General features: G+C 47.5%; 2 protein-coding genes across 7 annotated transcripts in view; one reads left to right on the top strand and one right to left on the bottom strand.

The window, feature by feature from the left end:
* Nucleotides 1–532: 532 nt before the first annotated feature.
* Nucleotides 533–10,069, top strand: LOC119407221 (ras-like GTP-binding protein Rho1). Its single transcript, XM_037674099.2, has 4 exons — nucleotides 533–823; nucleotides 2,418–2,618; nucleotides 5,887–6,069; nucleotides 9,064–10,069. Exons 1-4 carry the CDS (start codon nucleotides 596–598, stop codon nucleotides 9,112–9,114), a joined length of 663 nt encoding a protein of 220 aa, XP_037530027.1. The 5' UTR covers nucleotides 533–595; the 3' UTR covers nucleotides 9,115–10,069.
* Nucleotides 10,070–11,997: 1,928 nt separating this feature from the next.
* Nucleotides 11,998–19,781, bottom strand: part of LOC119407218 (ras-like GTP-binding protein rhoA) — a 48,668-nt gene continuing 40,884 nt past the window's right edge. For all 6 annotated transcript variants that reach the window (XM_037674093.2, XM_037674096.2, XM_049419773.1 and 3 more), the window contains exons 3-5: nucleotides 15,252–15,455; nucleotides 14,110–14,292; nucleotides 11,998–13,229 (exon numbers count right to left, since the gene is read on the bottom strand). In XM_037674093.2, coding sequence (XP_037530021.1) covers nucleotides 13,170–13,229; nucleotides 14,110–14,292; nucleotides 15,252–15,455 — 447 coding nt within the window. In that variant the 3' untranslated portion in view covers nucleotides 11,998–13,169. The remainder of the gene's footprint in view (nucleotides 13,230–14,109; nucleotides 14,293–15,251; nucleotides 15,456–19,781) is intronic.

Genomic DNA, 19,781 nt, shown 5'->3' with positions numbered 1-19,781 from the left:
ATCATCCCTCGAACAGCCATCTTGAGTCGACTTGCGCGCCACCTACAGTTCGCGGACAGTGCGAATACTGAAGGTTAACTGGCCCTAGTATTAAGTACACTTATGATCCGATATCATACGTAATCAACATAACTCTTAACTTGAACGAGAACCATCGATTTCGTACCAGTTTTATCTTTTAAAACAAAATTCCTGAATATTCGGAAACCCAGAAGTAAGTGCTCGAACCGGAAGTGTTTGGAAGAGAAACAAGAACGTCACTCGTTGTTCGTGCCACTAATGCCATGTTTGGCAAATCGCACCGGAGGCCCAGCCGCTACGATGATTGGATAAAGCGTAACACCGGTGTGATTTGATGAGGATGCCATGAAAAACAAAACAAAAAAAAGGCACGAGAGATAGATGACGTTATCTTCGTGGTATAAACAGACGCTTCATAGAGGGCAGGAGTGTTTTTCAGAGCGTAGTGTGCGTACTCGTGTACACGTAGGCACGCTGTCGTAAACACACCACGCCCGCTAAACGTGCCTATTCCTACGAAACAGTACCGCGAACCCGTCACATTATAAGTTGAAACGGCTATTTTCCCGGCCCGATGTGTAGGAAAGGTGCCCGTGCTTCGTGGACGTCCATGAAGGGCGAGCAGGAGCAGCTGCAGTCCGAGGTGACCGTCGACTTCTACAAGAAGCTCGTTGCAGTCGGTGATGGTGGCTGCGGAAAGACGTCCCTCCTCAGCGCGTACATCACGGGTGTGTTCCCGGAGAACCTTCGTGCCACCGTGTTCGACACCGTGATCACCGAGGTCACCGTCGGCAAGAAGAAGGTGAGCCGGAGCCACGCTTTAATAATAATTGTTGTGGTTTACCGTCCCAAAACCACGATATGATTATGAGAGACGCCGTAGTGTTCCTTAACGTGCACGCCCCGTCACGGTGGTCTAGTGGTTATGGCGCTCGAATGCTGACCCGAAGGTCGCGGGATCGCATCCTGGCCGCGGCGGCTGCATATTTCGATGGAGGCTAAAAAGGTCGAGGCCCCTGTACTTATATTTAGGAGCGCGTTAAAGAACCCCAGGTGGTCGGAATTTCCGGAGCCCTCCACTACGGCGTCTCTCATAATCATATCGCGGTTTTGGGACGCTAAACCCCAGACCTTATTTTTGTTATTCTTTAACGTGCACCTAAATCTAAGTACACGGGCCTCTAGCATTCTCGCTTCCATCGCAAATGGGGCCGCCGCGGCCGGGATTCGATCCTGCGGCCTGGGGGATCACCAGTCGAGCGCCATAACCACTAGGCCACCGTGGCGGGTTGAGCCATGCTTTACGGCGGTTAGTTGTGCTAGAGCCTACTTCGAACACTGACGTTCGATGCACTTCCAGTGCTGAGCATTTCTTCAGGAGCCCTTGCCTTATCGCGAAAATGGGGGGCAAGCGAAGCTTAATTGGCGTCTTCGTGCCTGGCGTACTTTTCTTTCTTTCTGTGCAGAAACGGCTGATCGCCCACAAGCGCACGATCGAGATAGCATCAACTATTGGACAATGATTCATAAAAAAACGCATGGGACGGGCGCACTTTCGAGGGCCGGGTTTTTTGCGCACGACACTGAAATCTGTGAGTTATAACAGCTTCTCTTAAAAAGGAAAAAAAAAATCAAACACGGAGACATAGAAAGACTAAGGAGAAGTAAGGGAACGCTGCTGTGACCTCCTGCAGAATGAGTGTCTGCACGTTCGCTCTTAACAACAGCCTTGTGCTTTCGGAAGCGGGGAGAATCTTTGAGCGCACGTCTCGGTGGTACAATGGTTACGGTGCTGGTTACGGTACAATGGTTACGGTGCTGACTAGAAAGTCGCGGGTTCGATCCCGGCCGCAGCGGTCGCATTTCGATGTAGGCGACATGCTTGAAGGCCAGTGTGTTGTGCCACATCAGTGCACGTGAAAGAACACCTGATGGTCAAAATTTCGGGAGCGATCCAGTGGTTTTGGCACGTAAAACCCCAGATATTATTATGTTCGCTCTGAACCACGGCCTTGTGCATCCGGAAGCGGAATCTTCCAGCCTTGTTGTTCGTCTGCAAGTCATGTAGCGAAAATCATGAGTGAGTGAAAACATTCTTTAAGATAAAGAGAAGCCACAGGGTCATTCGATAGGCCCTGGGCGTGGGTGGAGTCCTCAGCGTAGCCGCGGCCACCCTGCGTGCTCTCGATACTAGAATTACGAAGATTGTTCGCTCGTAACTACGGCACCAAGTTAGGCACAGCGTTCTTACTGTACTTTCTGCATGTATTTTCTGTTTTCGGTCCGATTTCTGTTAGCTGCTGTAAATGTATCGAAGCTGAGCAGGATTGCGCCGATGCACATATCTGAACCGCTTTCCTTCTTCAAGCGTCGCTCGTTCCTCAAACTGCATGCAGGTTCGTCTGAGCCTGTGCGACACGGCCGGTCAGGAGACGTACGACACCCTGCGCACGCGCAGTTACGCCGACACCGACGTGGTCATCATCCTGTTCTCCGTGGACGCCCCCGAGAGCCTGGACAACGTCGAGGTCCGGTGGCGCCCTGAGGTGAAGCACTTCAGCCCCGACGTGCCCATCCTGCTCGTAGGAAACAAGAAGGTGAGAGCCGAGGTCGGGAACTTGCAATGATTTAAATGTAAAGAAACTAGAGTGGGCGAAAAGGCAACTTGCCGCCGATATGGACCGGACCTTGTGTAAAGCGCCCGAGCAGCCGGCTTCGCTACGGGGGGCGACACCTTGCGGTTGTTGCGGGGACCTACGTGTTTTGTCCTGGAGCATGCGCGGTGTAATAGACATGCAGACGTGCTATGCACTTGTGGCAGCGTTGAAGATTGCTCCTGTATAAGAGTGCTCTCGGCCTCAGAACGCTTGCGGCATCTCGGCGCCGAAAAATGACGCGTTTGGGCAAATAACACGCGCCCGACTCTTTCAGAACAAACGATGCGCGCCTTGTGACTGTTCAGAGATACGCGGTCGCATCAAAAAGTGATGTGATGAAACGTAAAATCTAAAAGTAATGCGCACAGCCGGCAACACAAAGGCGCTCGCCAACATCATTTCTTATTTAAAGCGCAATCGGCGCAAATCTGCATGTCTACTAGGCTGCGCATGCTTTTGGGCATACCACGTCATAACCCGGAACTGCCGCAAGGTGCAGCCCTGCAGAGCAAAGCCGGCTGCTCGCACGCTCTACATAGATGTGGACGGGACTGTACAACCTTCGATAACACGCCCGATGCTATACCAACTGAGCTACGGTCTTTCTCCCGCCCCCATTATCGGGCATTTCTTTGCATATAAACCTGGGAGTGTTAGCCAGCGCCGCTCGTGGCGATGACGGCAAGTGCGAAACACGTAGCAGATATGACGGATATAATCATATTAAGGGTGTTTTCCTTTTCTACTTGTATGTCACTTCGTCTTGTTCCCACTTGGGTATACTTTACAGCTATTGCGAAATGTGTCTATCTTTTATATTGTGTGAATCTAAGGTTGCTGACTTTTAAGGCGAAAGCCTTAGATGCCGCATCAAACGCGAAAAGTGACCGTCGGCATCCGCACGAGTGATGCAAGAAATTTATCATGTGATGATGGCGTACGACGTCGTCAGACGAAAGCATCGCTAGGTCAAAGGCGTACCGATCTCGGAGGCACTGCAAAACCACGTGAGGTGCAGGAATCTTCCAATGCCTCTGATCCCGGAGGCAGTACGAAACCACGTTAGACGCACAAAGCTTTCGGAATATGGGGATCAGTATAAAAGACTTAAGAAAAACATGCCTTTCGCCTTCGTGTCGTCTTAGGCGACTGCATAGGGGCCCGTCTTACTTCTTAGCAATTTCTCTGATGCGCTGGCATCAGTGACAGCTCTTACAGGCGTTTGTCTCACAAAAGCCGGAGCTTCTATAATACGTGACCAGGCATGCGCAGTATCGTTCTCATTTTTTCTGTCGTCCTTTCAGCTACTTCCATTCAGAGAAACGATGTTACAATGAGACGATCGATCCAGCCGGCGCAAGTACGATAAGACATCCAGCTTCCTGATATCGGTGACAGAGGTAACTATTGTGCTCGAGGTTTCACCGCACTCCAGAAATCTTGGCACTGACTACGAAACGACGAGCGGCTAGATCAAGTACGGCTCGTCGTACACTGACCAGGTCACGATGGGAGATGAAACGAATCGGCATTTTCTATGCCACGGCAGAAGAAAAATAATGCAATAATAATAGGAAGAAGAACACGAATTGTTGGGGCCTTACGTCCCACAACGACGGCACGATCATGAGCGACACCGTAGTGAAGGGCTCCGCAAATTTTGACCATCTGGGGTTCTTCAACGTGCAGCTAAATCTAAGTGCAAGGACCTCTAGCGTTTTGCCTCCGTCGAAATGCGGCCGCCGCGGCTGGAATTCGATCCCGCGACCTTTGGGTCAGCAGTCGAGCACCATAACTGGTAGACCACTACGGCGGGTCAGCAAAGTAAGGCAGGAATCACTAGATCGGTTGAAACAAGAATGCTTTTTATAGGTCGTGGAAAGGGTTTCCTTCCACGAATAAGCAAACATAGTTTGGACTGAAGGCTCCTGTTAACGACGTCGTATGCCAAGTATTCACATTCGCCGTGCAGTAGAAAGTTTGAACACCTGGCGAAAGAAAACACACAGTACTGCAAGATATTCCCTGCTACTTTTCATCCTGCTTTGTTCAACTTCGAATAGCACAAAAGGTGTCCTCGATCGATCGCATGCCATCTTGAGGCCTGAAAAACATTTGTACGGCATAATGATGAGTCCATTCTTATGTTCACTGTGAGAAAAAGCCTCTCCCAGTGATCTCCAATTTACCCTGTCCTGCGCTAGCTGATTGCATTTTATGCCAGCGAATTGCTTAATTTCATCGCCTCACTTAACCCTGTGCCATCCTCGGTTACGTTCCGTATCCTTTGGTATCAAATTTGTTGGTCCAACTTGTGTATATGCTCAGTTAGAGTTAGGCAACGATGGGAAGTTGTATTACCATGGACACGGGCGCGCGCAGGGTCCCCCATTGGGGGGGGGGGGGCAGGTTCTATCGAAGCCCACCCCCCCTCCGCCACTAGAGGAGTCCGACTGAAAACAAGCTTCGTAATGGATCTGAAGATGAAGCGATGACCTGCTGCTCACAATAGCCTGCATTTGGTCCCCGGCCTTTCAGGGTAAAGGTGACAAGCAAACCGTTCTTGGACTGCGACATCAGGGGTCGTCGACCGTCATTATTGTTTAAAACGTGCATGGCTATAAACCTTGCGCAATAAACAATTACTGGACAGATGCGAGTGAGCGAAGATATTGGGCTGAGTCGCCCCCCCCCACCCCCTGTGCGCACGACTACGACAATGGGTAATTAAAGGTAATATTCGTGTGATGTTGAAATTCTTGTCGATTTATCAAACGTAGTGCATCGTATGTGACAGACTAGGTGTCTGTGCGTGCAAAGCCTCAGAGTGGGTGACTGAAGGAAAGAACTGTCGGGCCCTCGGGATGCACCAACGTGCGAAGTTTAACGGAGCCTATGAGATGCTTTGGGCTTTTGTGATAGGTACAGATGGGTCCACTGTTAAAGAGAACTCTTGCCTGAAGGGCATGTTAGGATTTCGCCCTCTTGCAAAAACACAGCGGCTTAGATTTGCATACTACTGGAGGTTGACAGTTCTGCCTCTTTTTGAGACAGACTCGTGCAGTGCATGAACAATGTTTCCCTGTCCACTTGCTGTTAGAGGGCCAGCAAAATGAAAGGTGCTCATTGGAGTGTTCCCTTTAACAGTGGACCGTACCGTACACCACAGTGGGTAACTAAAGATAACATTCGATCATCTGGTGCTCAGGATCTCAGGGACGACCCGGAAACCATCGAGGTCCTTCGTGAGAGGAGGCAGAGCCCCGTTTCGTACCAGGAAGGGCTGGCCGTCGCCAAGAAGATCAAGGCCAAGGCTTACATCGAGTGCTCCGCCAAGGACGGCACCGGAGTCTCTGAGGTTATCCAGAAGGCGTGCCGACTAGCTATCGGGGTGAGCCGTGCCTCGATCCTCTTTTCCTTCTACTAATCGCTGCTGACGATACACTATCAACAAGAATAAACAACCGTACCCTTCCTGCCTTCACCTTGGCATATGCTGGAGCAAAAAAGCAAGGAGGTCGAGTTGGTTTTGATTCATCGTACTTGGGGTAAAAACGCAACTCTTTGACACAGCACCATGTCGTGTTTTCCTTCCTTTGTCAGCGTCCAAAAGTTGCGCTGTTTTCCCTAAGTACGATGATGCACCTTGGTGTTCTAGCTGATTCTAACTTTACTAAATTTTCCTTCTTTTCACACTTTAATATGTACTGTCAGTTATAAAATGGCGTGACAGACAGGTCAGAGACCAAAGAGCACGATCGCTAACTTGACAAAAAAAAAAGGAAAGAAAAGAAAAAAGTACGCTGGGAAGGCGTGAAAGTGTGTCGATTGGTAGTCCATAAGTGTTGAACCATGTCTCTTTATCCATGTGCCCCTGATTAAATTTCGAGCTTCAATTCTACTGAAATGCTAGGGAACCCACGCTTTGTCAAACGCACGGTTACACATTTGTGCATCAAAAAATTTTATTTCTTTTTTTTTTCTTTCTTTTGCCGTTGCATAGTACAGGTATCGTAAATTCCTTTCGATTTATTTGGTGTAAGTTTCGGATACCCGCCAACCACTGCGGGTCAAGCGACGCGGAGGAAAGCAATAGGATATGGGGTGAAATAAGGTAAGCGAATAACTTCTGGGGTTTTACATGTCAAAACCACGATATGATTGAGGTATACTAATATATGCAGAGCAAATAAACGAAGACAAAGGGAAACACATAAATGACATAGACTGGCGCAGCACATACTTTGCGCTGCACATAACTTAGTATATATCCATACATGTACCAACTAGCCCACCAGTGGATTCTTCTAAGATCATTGGGGCACGCCGTATAGTGGGAGACACCGGATTAATTTCGACCACCTGCGGGGTTTTCTGACGATCGCCTAAATTTAATATAGTAATTTGTGAAGCTCTACGTCCCAAAACCGCGATAGGATTATGAGAAACGCCGAAGTGGAACGCTTCGGCAATTCGACCACCTGGGGTTCTTTAACGTGCACCTAGCTAAATCTATGTACACGGGCCTCTAGCCCTTGGCCTCCGTCAAGATGCGGTGGCTGCGGCAGGGATTGGATCCCGTGACCTCCGCGCCTAAGTCTAAGTGCACGGGTGTTTGTTTTTTGTTTTGTTTTTTTCTAATATCGCCCCCACCGAAATGCGGCCGCCGTGGCAGGGAATCGAGCCCGCGCCATCTAGCAGGGAAGGGAAGAAATGCATGGGTTGAAGATCAATGTCTATATGGTTGACGAGGGACCCATTCCGGGCTATCTTATTTCAGGATGAAGGAATCTATTGTGGGAGCTAAGACAGTATACGCGACGGAATAGTATCAGCGTGTTCTGTAAGCTGTAAGCAAGGTCATCGTTCAGTGCCGTCTGACCGCCACGGCTTGGCAGAAACAGCTGATAAGAGCGCTCCATTGTTTGGTAGTTCCTCCGCGCTCGTTTACGACTACAATTCAGAATGATAACAAGCACACTAACACCGTCGCACTTAGCTGCGACGTTGTGGACACCCGATTTATAGAGTCGTTGTGGCCTCGTATAAGCGTGTATACGTGTTTACTGAATGCCAGAACACGAAAGGCGTCCATGAACGCCGGCGATTGGAAGGCCCGGGCCTGGGGCAACCTAGGTGGCCGCCTGGAGCTGTAGCTCCCGCGCGGCATCCACAGCTCGCTGGACGGCCCAAAGTTGTAACAATGATTGTTCGCGGGCCAGTTGGTACATCTTGAACATGAAACTGTGTGCTTCTTGTAAATATATGTCCTGTCTAAGCGCGCTGTTTTAGGCCCAAGGTTGGTCTGAGAGTTCTCAACTGAGCAGCTCGGCCGCCCACCGCGCCCGCAGATCCGAGACTGCCATTTGACCTTTCAAATGTTCAACTTTTGTTTATGTATGTTCGTGTGTGTATTTGAATGTATGTGTTTACATTTACACATAATAAATGTAATAAATTAGGAGTTTGAACCTCCCTAACCACCAGGGGCGTAGCCAGAAATTTTTTTCGGGGGGGGGGGGGGGTTCAACCATACATTATGTATGTTCGTGCGTGCGTTTGTATGTGTGCGTGTATATATGCGCAAGCAAAATTGAAAAATTTCGGGGGGGGGGGGGTTTGAACCCCCCCAACCCCCCCCTTGGCTACGCCCCTGCTAACCACCGATAGTATGTTGGTATTTCGGCATTACGCGAGGTATGGCTCGACATCTTATGGGCATATTAGATTGATTGCAGCGAGAATTCATAAGCCATACCTAGCTTGGATACACATGAATGACACTTCACTCGATTTTCCAGAACATTCGTGGCACTTCTGAGTTCGGCATGCTCCCGCATGTTCGTTAAATTTCACGAACATTCGTAGTAAGATTGTACGAATGTTTTGCCAAGTTTTATGCAACGTAAATTCTGTTCGCGTACAGGCTATCCACGACTATCTACTATCGTTCCCTAGCCTGTTCACTAATTGTGCAAAAATAAGTTTAACAAGAGAAGTGGATGAAAAGTAGCTACAACAACGTTGCTTAAGTCACTGTTGCCTAGAAAAGTATGTTGTTAATGTTTGTCATCTTACAACATTGCACTTGTTTGCGTGCTGCCCCTGAAGGCTACTCGATGTTAATAATACGATTATGTAACCCACATAATGTGCATGCCCCGTACCACATTTAAAACAATGCGCACTGTTTTTGGTACATGTGTAGTGCCCGCGGAATTTTTATGCATATATTTCCAAGTTTCGCAGGTATGTGCACAAAATAGGGGTCGGAACCTTCCGCATTGTTTTATTAGCTTGTGCGACAAAGCTATAAATTGTCATTTCGTCTTTGCTTGTATTTTTTTATTGCGCACTCTTTTCTAACTTTTTTTTTCGTTTTCAGCGGAAAAAGCCCAACCTTTTCCTCAGAATCTTCTGCAAATCCTGTACCTAGCTGAGAGAGGAATCAGCGCATAGGATCCAATTCTGGCATCCCGTAATACAGCTCTCGTATCCTGGGCCACTCTAGCGTTCATATGTTCTACACATGCACAGACTACGCAATCAACCGTTTCAACTTCGTGCCGGCGGCAAAACAGAGGACGCTTGCGACTTTTACGCAGCCCAGGAGATGGACGAACAGTTGAAGAATAATCGCACGCAAGATCAACATGGCTAGCTGTGCGAGTTGTTTGACTATCGTAACGTATGAATGCGCTAAGCAGACTTGAACAGTGAGTGTCTATATCCACGCCGTAGCGACGGCTTTTTCTAGAAAACAAGGGGAAAAAAAACGATCTCGTGCGCTAACTTTTTGCTGCATGCGTGCGCCGGAAGCACGTCACAGCTGGTCTTAGATTGGTCTATTTGAGCGTATAGTGCACTTTTCGTCTCTCTGGTGCCTCAATGCCAGTGTGCTTCCGTTATTACGCGCATTTACACGTTTATAATACACGTGGAAAACTGTGCAATACTGGCTGTAAGTTTGAGGCACATATATACGGAACAAGCAACCGCAGGCTCAAGCGATGACGGGTTCCACGTTGACTGCCTCTGAAAACTAAAACTTTCTTCAGGCCACAAACCGTAGTTCTACGACAATGTCCGGAACGTTGCATGTGAACACAGCTGAGCAAACAGAGCTTGAGTGTACGCTTGAGACTCTCGCAGTAACGATTTGCACGTGCGACAGCAGAGTGTAAAGATTCAGCGCAGCTCGCAGCCCGCACGTTTGTGTCACAGAAGTCTGCACACAAACAATGCAGTGTTTCGAAGATAATAATTTCTTTTCCAATATTGACCTAGCTAATTGCCTTTTTTTACCAATTTTTACGACACAGCTGGACTTATCAAATGTATATATCGGATTGTTTTTACTCTAGTTGTGAAGAATAAAACTTGTGTTTTGACGTATTGTTCTCTGTCATCACTACTTCGGTACTAATCAGTATTATATTCAACCAACGCAGGAACAGTGTCATTTGCGTGACGATGCATAGGATCGCTGTTACAGTAGACGACGGCCGTCTGCTGTAATGTTTCGGGCAACGCCTGTGATCCGTCAACAAAACTGTTTCTCTCAAATGGTCAATTCAAAAGGTCCCAGCAACACTTTTGGAACATGCAGCAAAGTTCGTGTTTATCTCAAATGGTCACTTCAAAGTCGCCTTGAAATATTTTTTGGCCATTCTCAGCATTCACTGCAGATCAGTAGTCGAGGCTTTTGTGAACATGCGAGACAAATGTAGCACTGCGCAGCGCACAGAATTTGTACTTTTTCACGGACAGTCGAAAATGATTCGCTCTCCTCTCAACAAACTGAAATGGACACGGCCAATGGCTGATTACATGATCACGAACGCATCCTCGGTAAAGCTTACACTGGTATAGTTTCGAGTTCAATAAAGAACAGATATCGATTTATCTCATTTCGGAAACACCGAAGTATGCCCTCTTAGCACTTCCCGTCTCGATCAATGGTCGTCTGCATGCTTATTTCGTGTCTTCTCATGTTCTTATGAGACGGCACGCGGCTTTGACAAGCCGCGTGCCGCCTTTTGTTAAAGCCTGCGATATTTCGAACTCTACGGACCTGAGTGGGTCACTTGCCTCGCACTGGACACACTGCCGCAGTACTAACGATTCATATCCTCCGTTCCAAATCCACCGGCACGCTGGCCAGTGCATGCTTTCCCATTTACGTGCCCCGCAAGCTAGACGCCTCGGCAGACATCGTTTGGTGTTTAACTAATTGAAACTGCTTCAAAATCTGGGTTTGGCTACTATACGTAAGTCAAGCTGACGCTGTACAACACCGGCGAGCACCTGATACTCGCAGAGATTGGCCATACTTTAGAACAACCCTATACAGCGCGGTAGTGCCAGAAGTGCTTGTGTGCTGCATAGTTACCGCGGGGCACGACGGGGTGCCGCGGCGGTGGTCTCACGATCATAGCGGTACTGTAGCTTTTTTTTTTTGTGAAGTTGGGTTGAGGCAGTCAGTTGATCGGCAGATTTATGGCCGCGATCGTGCAATCGGGAAGACAAGTTTCAAATCTGTAATCTCCCGGGCAAATCGAGAGAGTTCGCAGGTATGCACGCCGCAGGACGAATGCCTCTCCCAGTGAACTCCAATTTACCCTATCTTGTACGAGCTGATTCCATCTTACGGCGGAAACTTCTTAATTTAGTCACTCCGTCTTACTCACCGCCTTCCCCTGCTGCGAGTATAGATGGAGTGATCGATAGAATCTATCACTCCATCTGCATGGAGAAGATGGAGTCTCCACTAGCAGTAGCTGTACTGGTCACCTGACCATGTCAGGTGAGTCAAAATGTCCAGTAATAGCACTCCTAGCACAAACTCCGCTCGAACAACACCTCGTAGTTAACTGCATGTCATGACATTCAAATCTCGCTTGCAGTGCTTCAAGAACGTATGTTACGTAAGCAAAAAAAAAATGTGATTGTTGCTTTTTCTATATAGCGTAACTAAGCTCAGAAACCTGATCCTTCTATTTCCCCAATGTAGGCGCATGCACTGTGTCATAGGAAATCAAGTAAATACACCGCTATCACCAAAAATGCTACTGTTAAATGTTTTGTTTTTAACAAATTGTATCCACCGCGACCTAAGTTGACAGTGAATTGCGTTTATTGTAATGTTGAAGGGTTGTAATCTGTATTCTGTATCGAAATATTGTATTCTTCCCCCCTCCCCACTGTAATGCCCTTGGCAGCTGTGGGTACTATGATAAGTAAATAAATAAATAAGTTGTGGCGGCATGACTTCTACGCCACAACTTCATGACAGCGAGTAAATTCAACACACAATGTAGTCCGGGCATAAATACACGTTTATGGACACTCATTTTTAAAAAAAAAAACATCAACGCGCATGCGTCTTCGTCGCTTCAAGCTTCGCCGAAACTCGCGTAAAATTGGTCCCGTAACTCGGTACTACGTAGGTATCACATCTCTCCATCTCTATTTTGCAAACTTCTCTCTTACGCGAGTGTTTGCTGTCATCTGCGAGAATCACAAGTGATGTGTCACGAGTAATATATACAACATAGCTCTCGCATATCACACCATCGTTAACAACAAACGATATCGTTGTACCCTGCGGATATCGTTAAGTGACTTGCAAGCTAGAGCATGCTGCAACACATACATAAGCTATAAATAATTTTCCCGATAAAGATATCTTGTAAAAATATCTCCTCTAGAAATATCAGGTCACTTGCAAAAAATATATATAAAAGGCACGTCGTTTCACAGGAACACGGTTTCAGTCCAGGCAGCGGGGCCTGTTTCCGTATTCGAAAGTGCGCAAAAGCCGGAACTTCCGGTCGAAGCCACATCTGGGAGAGTCGTGTTGCCTAAAGAGAAACTTGACGTGTGACGTCATCGCCAGAGCGGCGGCACTCTGGTTCTGGCAGTAGTGACGCTGGTGAAATAATGAGAACCGCGACGAGGCACGGCGTGGGTTACTGGTCATCCAGTGACACGGGCCAATCACTGACATTGGCAAGATCATCATCATCAGTTTGACTACGGCCACAGAAGAGCAATGGCATCTCCTATGATTCGCCAATCAAACCGGTCCTGTGCTTGGTGCGGTTCCGTTATCCCCGCAAAATGGCGACACACTTTTATGCAACGTCAAGCAGAGCCGAGCCTTACCCTTTCGTTCACAAATCAGCGGCGGTATGACGTCACACGGTGACGTTTCTGTTCGGGTCCGTGACTCTCCCGGATGTGACGGAGACCGGCACTTCCGCTATTGAGCTTCTTAGGGTATGGAAACATCGCGGCAACGAGCTTGTGACAACAAGGAGTGCGCGCTGGCGTCTCGTGCAGTAAAAAAAAAAAAACTATGTATACGTCGATTGGAATGTACTGCTGAAAGCCTGTCCGCAGCCAAAACGCCGCCGTCTTTGATTCTTTGGCCCCCACGTGTCACGTGACTAGAGAGAGAGAGGAATTGATCTTCTACGCGTGATGGCATCAGCGGCAGCAGCAGCAGAGGCACTTCCACCTGGACTTCTTCTGTCGACTTTGCGTCGTCTACGAAAGAGAAGAGAAAACATGCATTGGCGAGACGTTAGCCACAATGAATCCAGAGCGTAGGAAATGATTCGCATGAAGTAGAGGATATATCCTCTACTTCCACAGTCTTAGAGATAGAGAGAGGCTTGGGCGTCGCCAGAAATATTTTTCGAGGGGTGGGCGGGCGAAGGGGAGTTCAACCACCCCTTATGTACTCAATATTAATGAACTCATTAATTAATTTTCGTTAATTATACTGCCAGTTAATTATCCCTGATCTGAAGTAAACTTATGCTCCGATATATGTATCCAATATAACTCTTAACTTGAACCAGAAATAACGATTTCGTACTATTTGTATCCTTACAAGACTTTTTCTGAATCTTTTGAAAACCGGAAGAAAGCGTCGGAATAACAGGGAGCTGAGCTAGTTGGTAGGTATTCATGTTAGAAGACCGGGCGTGCGTATACGGACACAAGAGAGAAATGAAGACAACACAGTTAGTCAACGCTTGTGCTGTCTTGACTTCTCCCTCGTGTCCCAGTTTGCATGCTCAGTCTTTTAACACGGACAGGAAGTCAGCGCTCGACTGGATACGCTTGGAAGAGAAGAGTGTCGCTGTAGTCGGATGTAACTTAAGAAGTCTGGAGAAGCCCCTCCCACATGACCGAAGCACGGCCGCAGATCGTCTCCGCGACTTGCTCATGCACATGGCAAATGTTCTTCGTAGGCGGGGGCATGCCGTCCGGCTCATGACGTCAATCTGGAGTGCGCGTACATTGGTGCAGGCTTCTGTACACCCGCCTTTGAGGAGGAAACGCCACAGACTTCTAAAGTTGTATCCGGCCATAGTTGCTCGTGCTACTTAAAAATGGAACAACAAAGAACGCTGCGCACCCTGAGGCAGGTGTGGAGTACACTCTCGAAGACCTTGCGCACGCTGGCCAGGTCTAGCGACGAGCACTCGACGTAGTGCGCCGCCTGGATCTTCTGCGCCAGCTGCAGGCCCTCGGCGACGCTCGTGGGCCGGCACTTGATCTGCGCCAGCTCCTGGACGGTCACGGGGTCCTCGCGGAGGTCCTACGAAGTCACAAGAAGGAAAAAAGGAGTCAACACCTCTTCGCCTGCTTCTAATCGCGGAGGTGCTGGCCCCCGTCACCTAGGTCTGGGTGCCGGGGACGGGGAGTAGGGGGCCTATTTATCTGGCAAAACAATAAAGTAGTTATCATCATCATCAAAGCGCCCCCCGGTGTGAGACATCGCGTGATTCACGAGATCAGTGCTGAGCATACGTTATAACACCTAGCTGCCGGTGCCTGCGCATTATTGTAACGGGAAGACGCGTTTAAACGCGGTGAGCTTCAATGATGATTTTAGTGTTGTCATCAGGGTGAGTGGTCAACACTGTTGCTCTGTCAAATAAGGGCACGCATTTTCCTTCTGAGCAATAAGGCTACAGCGATAGCTAACGCAAGCTGCGTCAGCAAGTAGTCTATCGCGCTAACACATAAGGAGCTGTCGTACTTAATTTCACAAGCGCGTCATGTCCTTTCGTAGTTTGACTGCATTTTGGGGTGACTGTTTATCGCTATCTTGCACTGACAGATGTAGATGTGATCACGTGTGCAAGATGCATATTTGTGCGTTGCCGTAATAAGTAGCAGTTGGAAGTCTGCGCTCGTCCTTGTCGCTTCTTGGTATGCTGTGGACACCCAACAGCAATAGTACGCCCAACAGAAAAGACGCGAAATGTTCGAGAAGGCTATAATCTCGCTTTGTCTGGGAACACGACCTCCAAATAAATGTTCCAGCCTGTAGTAGGTATTGCAACCGATACAATCGCCAGCTAGATTAGTAGCATTACGCACTAATAGAGTAGAAATTCGCATTTATTGAGAGGGCAACGTCCCGTAAGCTTTTGCTGTTCGGTATAGGTTTCGACGCTGAACCTTGTTCGAATTGGTACCGAACACCAACTAGCCCGCTCCCACATCTTACTTCAGTATAAAACTATCAATCGCGAAGTCGTGAGCACCCACCATCTGCGTGGCGACCAGCAGCACGGGTACGTTTGGGTTGAAGTGTCGCACTTCGGTCGCCCACCGCGTGGGTACTTCGCTGCCGGAGAAGATGTCTCGCACCGAGAAGCAGACCAGCACCACGTCGGCCTCGGCGTAGCACGAGGCCCGGTGAGGGTCGCACAGCAGGTCCGAGTCGCCCGTGTCCCAGATGACCAACCGGACCTGCACAGCGGTGGCCGTACAAGGCGTTGTCATTCAGGTGACATGCCGAACTAATTATATCGGTAATAACCTCTTCACTACCGAACAAAGATGTGGGTAAGGAAAAAAGAGATGCAGTTTGCAAAATTTTATTAAGGTGAAAGCCTGAGATGTCTCATCAAACGCGAAAATTGACCGGCGTTCCGCGGCGCGGGCGCCAACACGAGTGATGCAAAAAATCATCGCGTGATGACGTCGCCATATGACGCCAACATGACGTCACAGATTGCCGGAATATATGATGTCATCGAGATGTCACTATAACGTCACCACGCCGTCACATAATGTGACGCCACGTGATGATCGACGCCGTCCCATGACACCGTCGCTTGGTCAAAAATGGGCCGATCACGGAGTCAGTGCATAAGCAGGCGAGGTGCAGAAAGCTTGCAACGCCTCCGATCCTGGAGGCAGTGCAAACCCACGTTAGGTCCGGAAAGCTTTCGGTGGGCGGCGGAGCAGGATCAATACCTCGACTGAGAAGGAAAAGAAGACGGTTTTCGTCTTCGAGCCGTCTTAAGTGAACGCATAAGGGACCCTGTGAGCTTTTCTCACGTGGTTTCACAAGAGACCCTTTTCATAATCCTCCAATGCGCTTCTCTGCGCTGCGCATTCGCCCAATTAATGGCGGCACCTGTTGTGTTTCAAGTGCAGAGGAGGTCCTAGTTGCACGTGCTGGGACTTATCTATTATGCGTGTTCATATCAAGAGAGCTGAGTCTACATTTTCCGCGTGATAGCGCCAGCAAACTGCGCTTGAACACGCTGTTTGCAGAAGTGACTAGCCGCCATTAGTTGGGCAAAATGCTCCGCAGGAAAGCTAGCTTTGCGATTATGTAAAGGGTCTAGTGCCGGGCTCTTAAAATTTTCAGCACCTTAGGACCATTAAGAGATAGCGGGATGAAAATGTTAGGCCTCATTCGGAAATGGTGACTTCATGACGTGTTATTTAAGGGCACGATATCGAATCATCTCGAACGTGTACACCTAGAATAGTTCATTTCATCAGGCAAACCAGTGGCCATGCGATGATGCGTCGACCTTTACCTGAAACATCATAAAAACAACTAAAGCAAACTATAGTTTAATAATTACCGTTAATTATTACGTAAGACCATGAATCTTAATTATCAGAAGCCAAACGCGACGCCCTATAACTGTCCTGCAGGCCATCGACTACATTATAGTCAAGTCCATTTGGACTATGAAGCGATTGAGTATTTCATTTCATTTCATTTATTACACCTTAAGGGCCCGAAGGCATTACATAAGGGGGGGCATACACATGTTTCCATACAGTATGATATAATAATTGGTAAGAAATCAAATCAAACAAAATAAGGAGAACAAATAAATGTAGCATCGGGTACGTACACAATGAAAAATTCAACATCCTTTGGTAGGCGCATATTAGAAAAAATAGGAGATACACAGGTTACGCAAAAGTGAAATAACTGTAACTGGTAACAAAAAAAGGAAAAGAGAAACAAATGTAATATTGCATACACAAGGCAATTCAACATGCTATGGTAGGCACCTATTGATGGACAAAATGGCAGGTTAGTTTTTCGCGAAATTTTTCTCGATCTGAACAGGAAGCAATGGCGTTAGGTAGCGTGTTCCACAAGGTTATTGCGTGTGGGAAAAAAGAGTTATTCATCGCCGCTGTGCGACCACTTATGTGTGCAATGGGACATGTGTGAGCTAATCTCGATGATGTTCGTACAGGTGGAATAAGAAGCGTATGTCTTGTGGGTGACTGATAAAAGAAGCAATGGAGCAGGCAAAGACGAGCAATTATGCGACGTGATTCAAGGGCTGGAAGTGATAGGGTGTGTTTCAAAGCAGTTATACTAATGTATGGTGAGTATTGGGATGATATAAAACGCGCTGCGCGGTTTTGCACTGCTTCGATTTCATCTGTAAGATATGATTGCGATGGGTGCCAAATGGATGACGCGTACTCGAGCTTCGGTCGTACATGTGTTAGGTATGCCAGCTTCTTGATGTCAGCGGATGCAGATTTCAGATTGCGACGCAAGTAACCAAGTGTACGTGATGCCTGAGAACAGATTGTTTGGATATGTGTTACCCATGATAATGATGGTGTTAGGTACACTCCTAAGTACTTGTAATTTTCGGCTGAGCTGATGGGAGACGAATTTATCTGTTCTGTTCTGTTCTAACTGTTTTGCTGTGGAGAGGTTGAGGTCCATATTGCCTCGGCTACTCCATGTCACGAAGTTATGCAGCGAAAAAAAAGAATAATACTAAACGATACCTAAACATGAACAATCCGCACACTGAAATCACTTCAAATATCATACCAAGACACAGTTTGCTTGCAGCAGTTCACACTGTCATAAACTGTTCACCCGCACACCTTCCTTTTCTACTATCAGAATATGCACTAACACCTTTCATATAAATCAATCCCTGGCTGTCTATCACAGGCGCTTATCCAGTCCGGTCTCCACTAAAAAATCTGTCAGGAAGATGTTCGCCTTTTTCTGAAGATGCATCTCAGGCCATGGTCCAAGTAATTTCTTTAATGTGAGGGGCCGTGTGTCCAAACTTGCTAATTTTTTCTTTAATTTTTCTCTTTCATTCGCGTATTTAACGCACTCCAAAAGAATATGGCGAACATTTTCTTCTGCTTGACCACAATGGCATTCCGGGGAGTTGGATCGATGTATCTTGTGCAGGAAACTGTTTGTGTAGGCTACTTCCAATCGAAGTCTGTGGATTAAAGTCTCTAAGTGTCGTGGGAGATCTGTCGCTATGAAAAATTTTCTGTGTGGATCAACTTCATAAAGTACTGATTCCTTTGATTTAGGGCTATCAAACCACTTCTCCATCGAACAATGGTTAGCTCCTTGCGTTATAAAATGTCGAATATCCGCCCCAGACACAGGGATTGCACAATCCCGTCCTTCGTTCAATGCTTTCTTCGCGAGGCTGTCAGCCTCTTCATTTCCCTTTATTCCAATGTGACTGGGTATCCATTGGAATACGATGTTGTGACCCTGCGCTGAGGCATATTCCACCGTTTCTGCAATACATTGTGCTATTTCACCATTTTTGTAAAGTGATCTCGCATTTCTGATTAGCTGAAGGGCAGGTTTGCTATCCGTGCATATCACCCACTTTCGTGGCTCAGAATTCTCGCAGATAAGCTTAACTGCTTCAAAGATAGCCACCAATTCTGCTGTCGTCGATGAAGATTTGTGCGATAATTTGTACATTCTCTTTTCCTGTATTTCGGGTATAAGAACCGCACAGGCTGACGCTTCTTCAGTGCATGATCCATCTGTATATATCTTCGTTTTGTCATTATGCGTTATATGAAAATGATGAAGTACCATCTGTGCGGCTACTAGAGGCGCCATGTCTGCTTTCTTCCGTATGCCATCTATTTCATAGATAACGTTAAGAGGCGGCAGCGTCCAAGGTGGTTTTGAAGGTTTCCATCGTTTAAATCCTGGTACTACTGCTTGAAATGATGATACACTATCCTGTAGTCTCGTTGCCGTCCTTTGTGTTAGTGCACCAGATAAAGGATGACTTTCATGTTGCGTGAAAATTCTAAATAAATTTCGACATGTTTCTTTAGCTCGGAGTACTGCCAAAGGTGGTTGTCGAGCCTCTGCATACACTAAAGCACTGGAAGTTGACCGTGGCAGCCCCAGACATACCCTCAAGCTCCTTGCCAATAACAAGTGGAGTCTCCTTTCGGTGGAGGCTGGAAGTCCGTGCAGCAGCGGCAGTGAGTAACTTACGATGGGGCGTATCCACGCAACATGTAGGGCTAATAACGACTCTGTAGTACCGCCCCATTTTGCCCCGCAGAGATGCCGGAGGATTCGAATGGCCTGATTCACTTTTTGTTCAAGGGACTGGACATGAGGCGACCATGTTAGTCTCCGGTCTAAAATCACTCCCAAGAATCTATGAGTTTTTACCATTTGGATAGGCTGGTTTTTCAAAATAATCTGGAAATCTCCAGGTCTTTTCAATGTAAACGGTAGTATGGCTGTTTTAGCCAGACTCAGTGCCATACCTCTTTTTCTTAGAAAACGGTCTACATAATCCAATCCTTCTTGTAAAGTTTGTTGGACATCCAAAAACGATGGACCAGACGTCCATATACTTATATCATCAGCATATACTGAACATCTGATGTTAGGTGGAAGATTATACGGGAGCTGCGCCATGACTGCATTGAAGAGAGTAGGGCTTAGCACGCTGCCCTGTGGCGCTCCTTGGTTGACGACATGTTCTGACGTTG

The sequence above is a fragment of the Rhipicephalus sanguineus genome, chromosome 10, assembly GCF_013339695.2.
Source record: "Rhipicephalus sanguineus isolate Rsan-2018 chromosome 10, BIME_Rsan_1.4, whole genome shotgun sequence".
NCBI lineage: Eukaryota > Metazoa > Arthropoda > Arachnida > Ixodida > Ixodidae > Rhipicephalus > Rhipicephalus sanguineus.
This window is presented reverse-complemented; position numbering and strand designations above follow the sequence as displayed.

Bases quoted from the DNA above. Each gene is read 5' to 3' on its own strand.
- LOC119407221 (XM_037674099.2), top strand. From the start codon at position 596: ATGTGTAGGAAAGGTGCCCGTGCTTCGTGGACGTCCATGAAGGGCGAG. The intron at 824-2,417 runs GTGAGCCGGAGC...AACTGCATGCAG, and splicing joins TCACCGTCGGCAAGAAGAAG to GTTCGTCTGAGCCTGTGCGA. The intron at 2,619-5,886 runs GTGAGAGCCGAG...TCTGGTGCTCAG, and splicing joins TGCTCGTAGGAAACAAGAAG to GATCTCAGGGACGACCCGGA.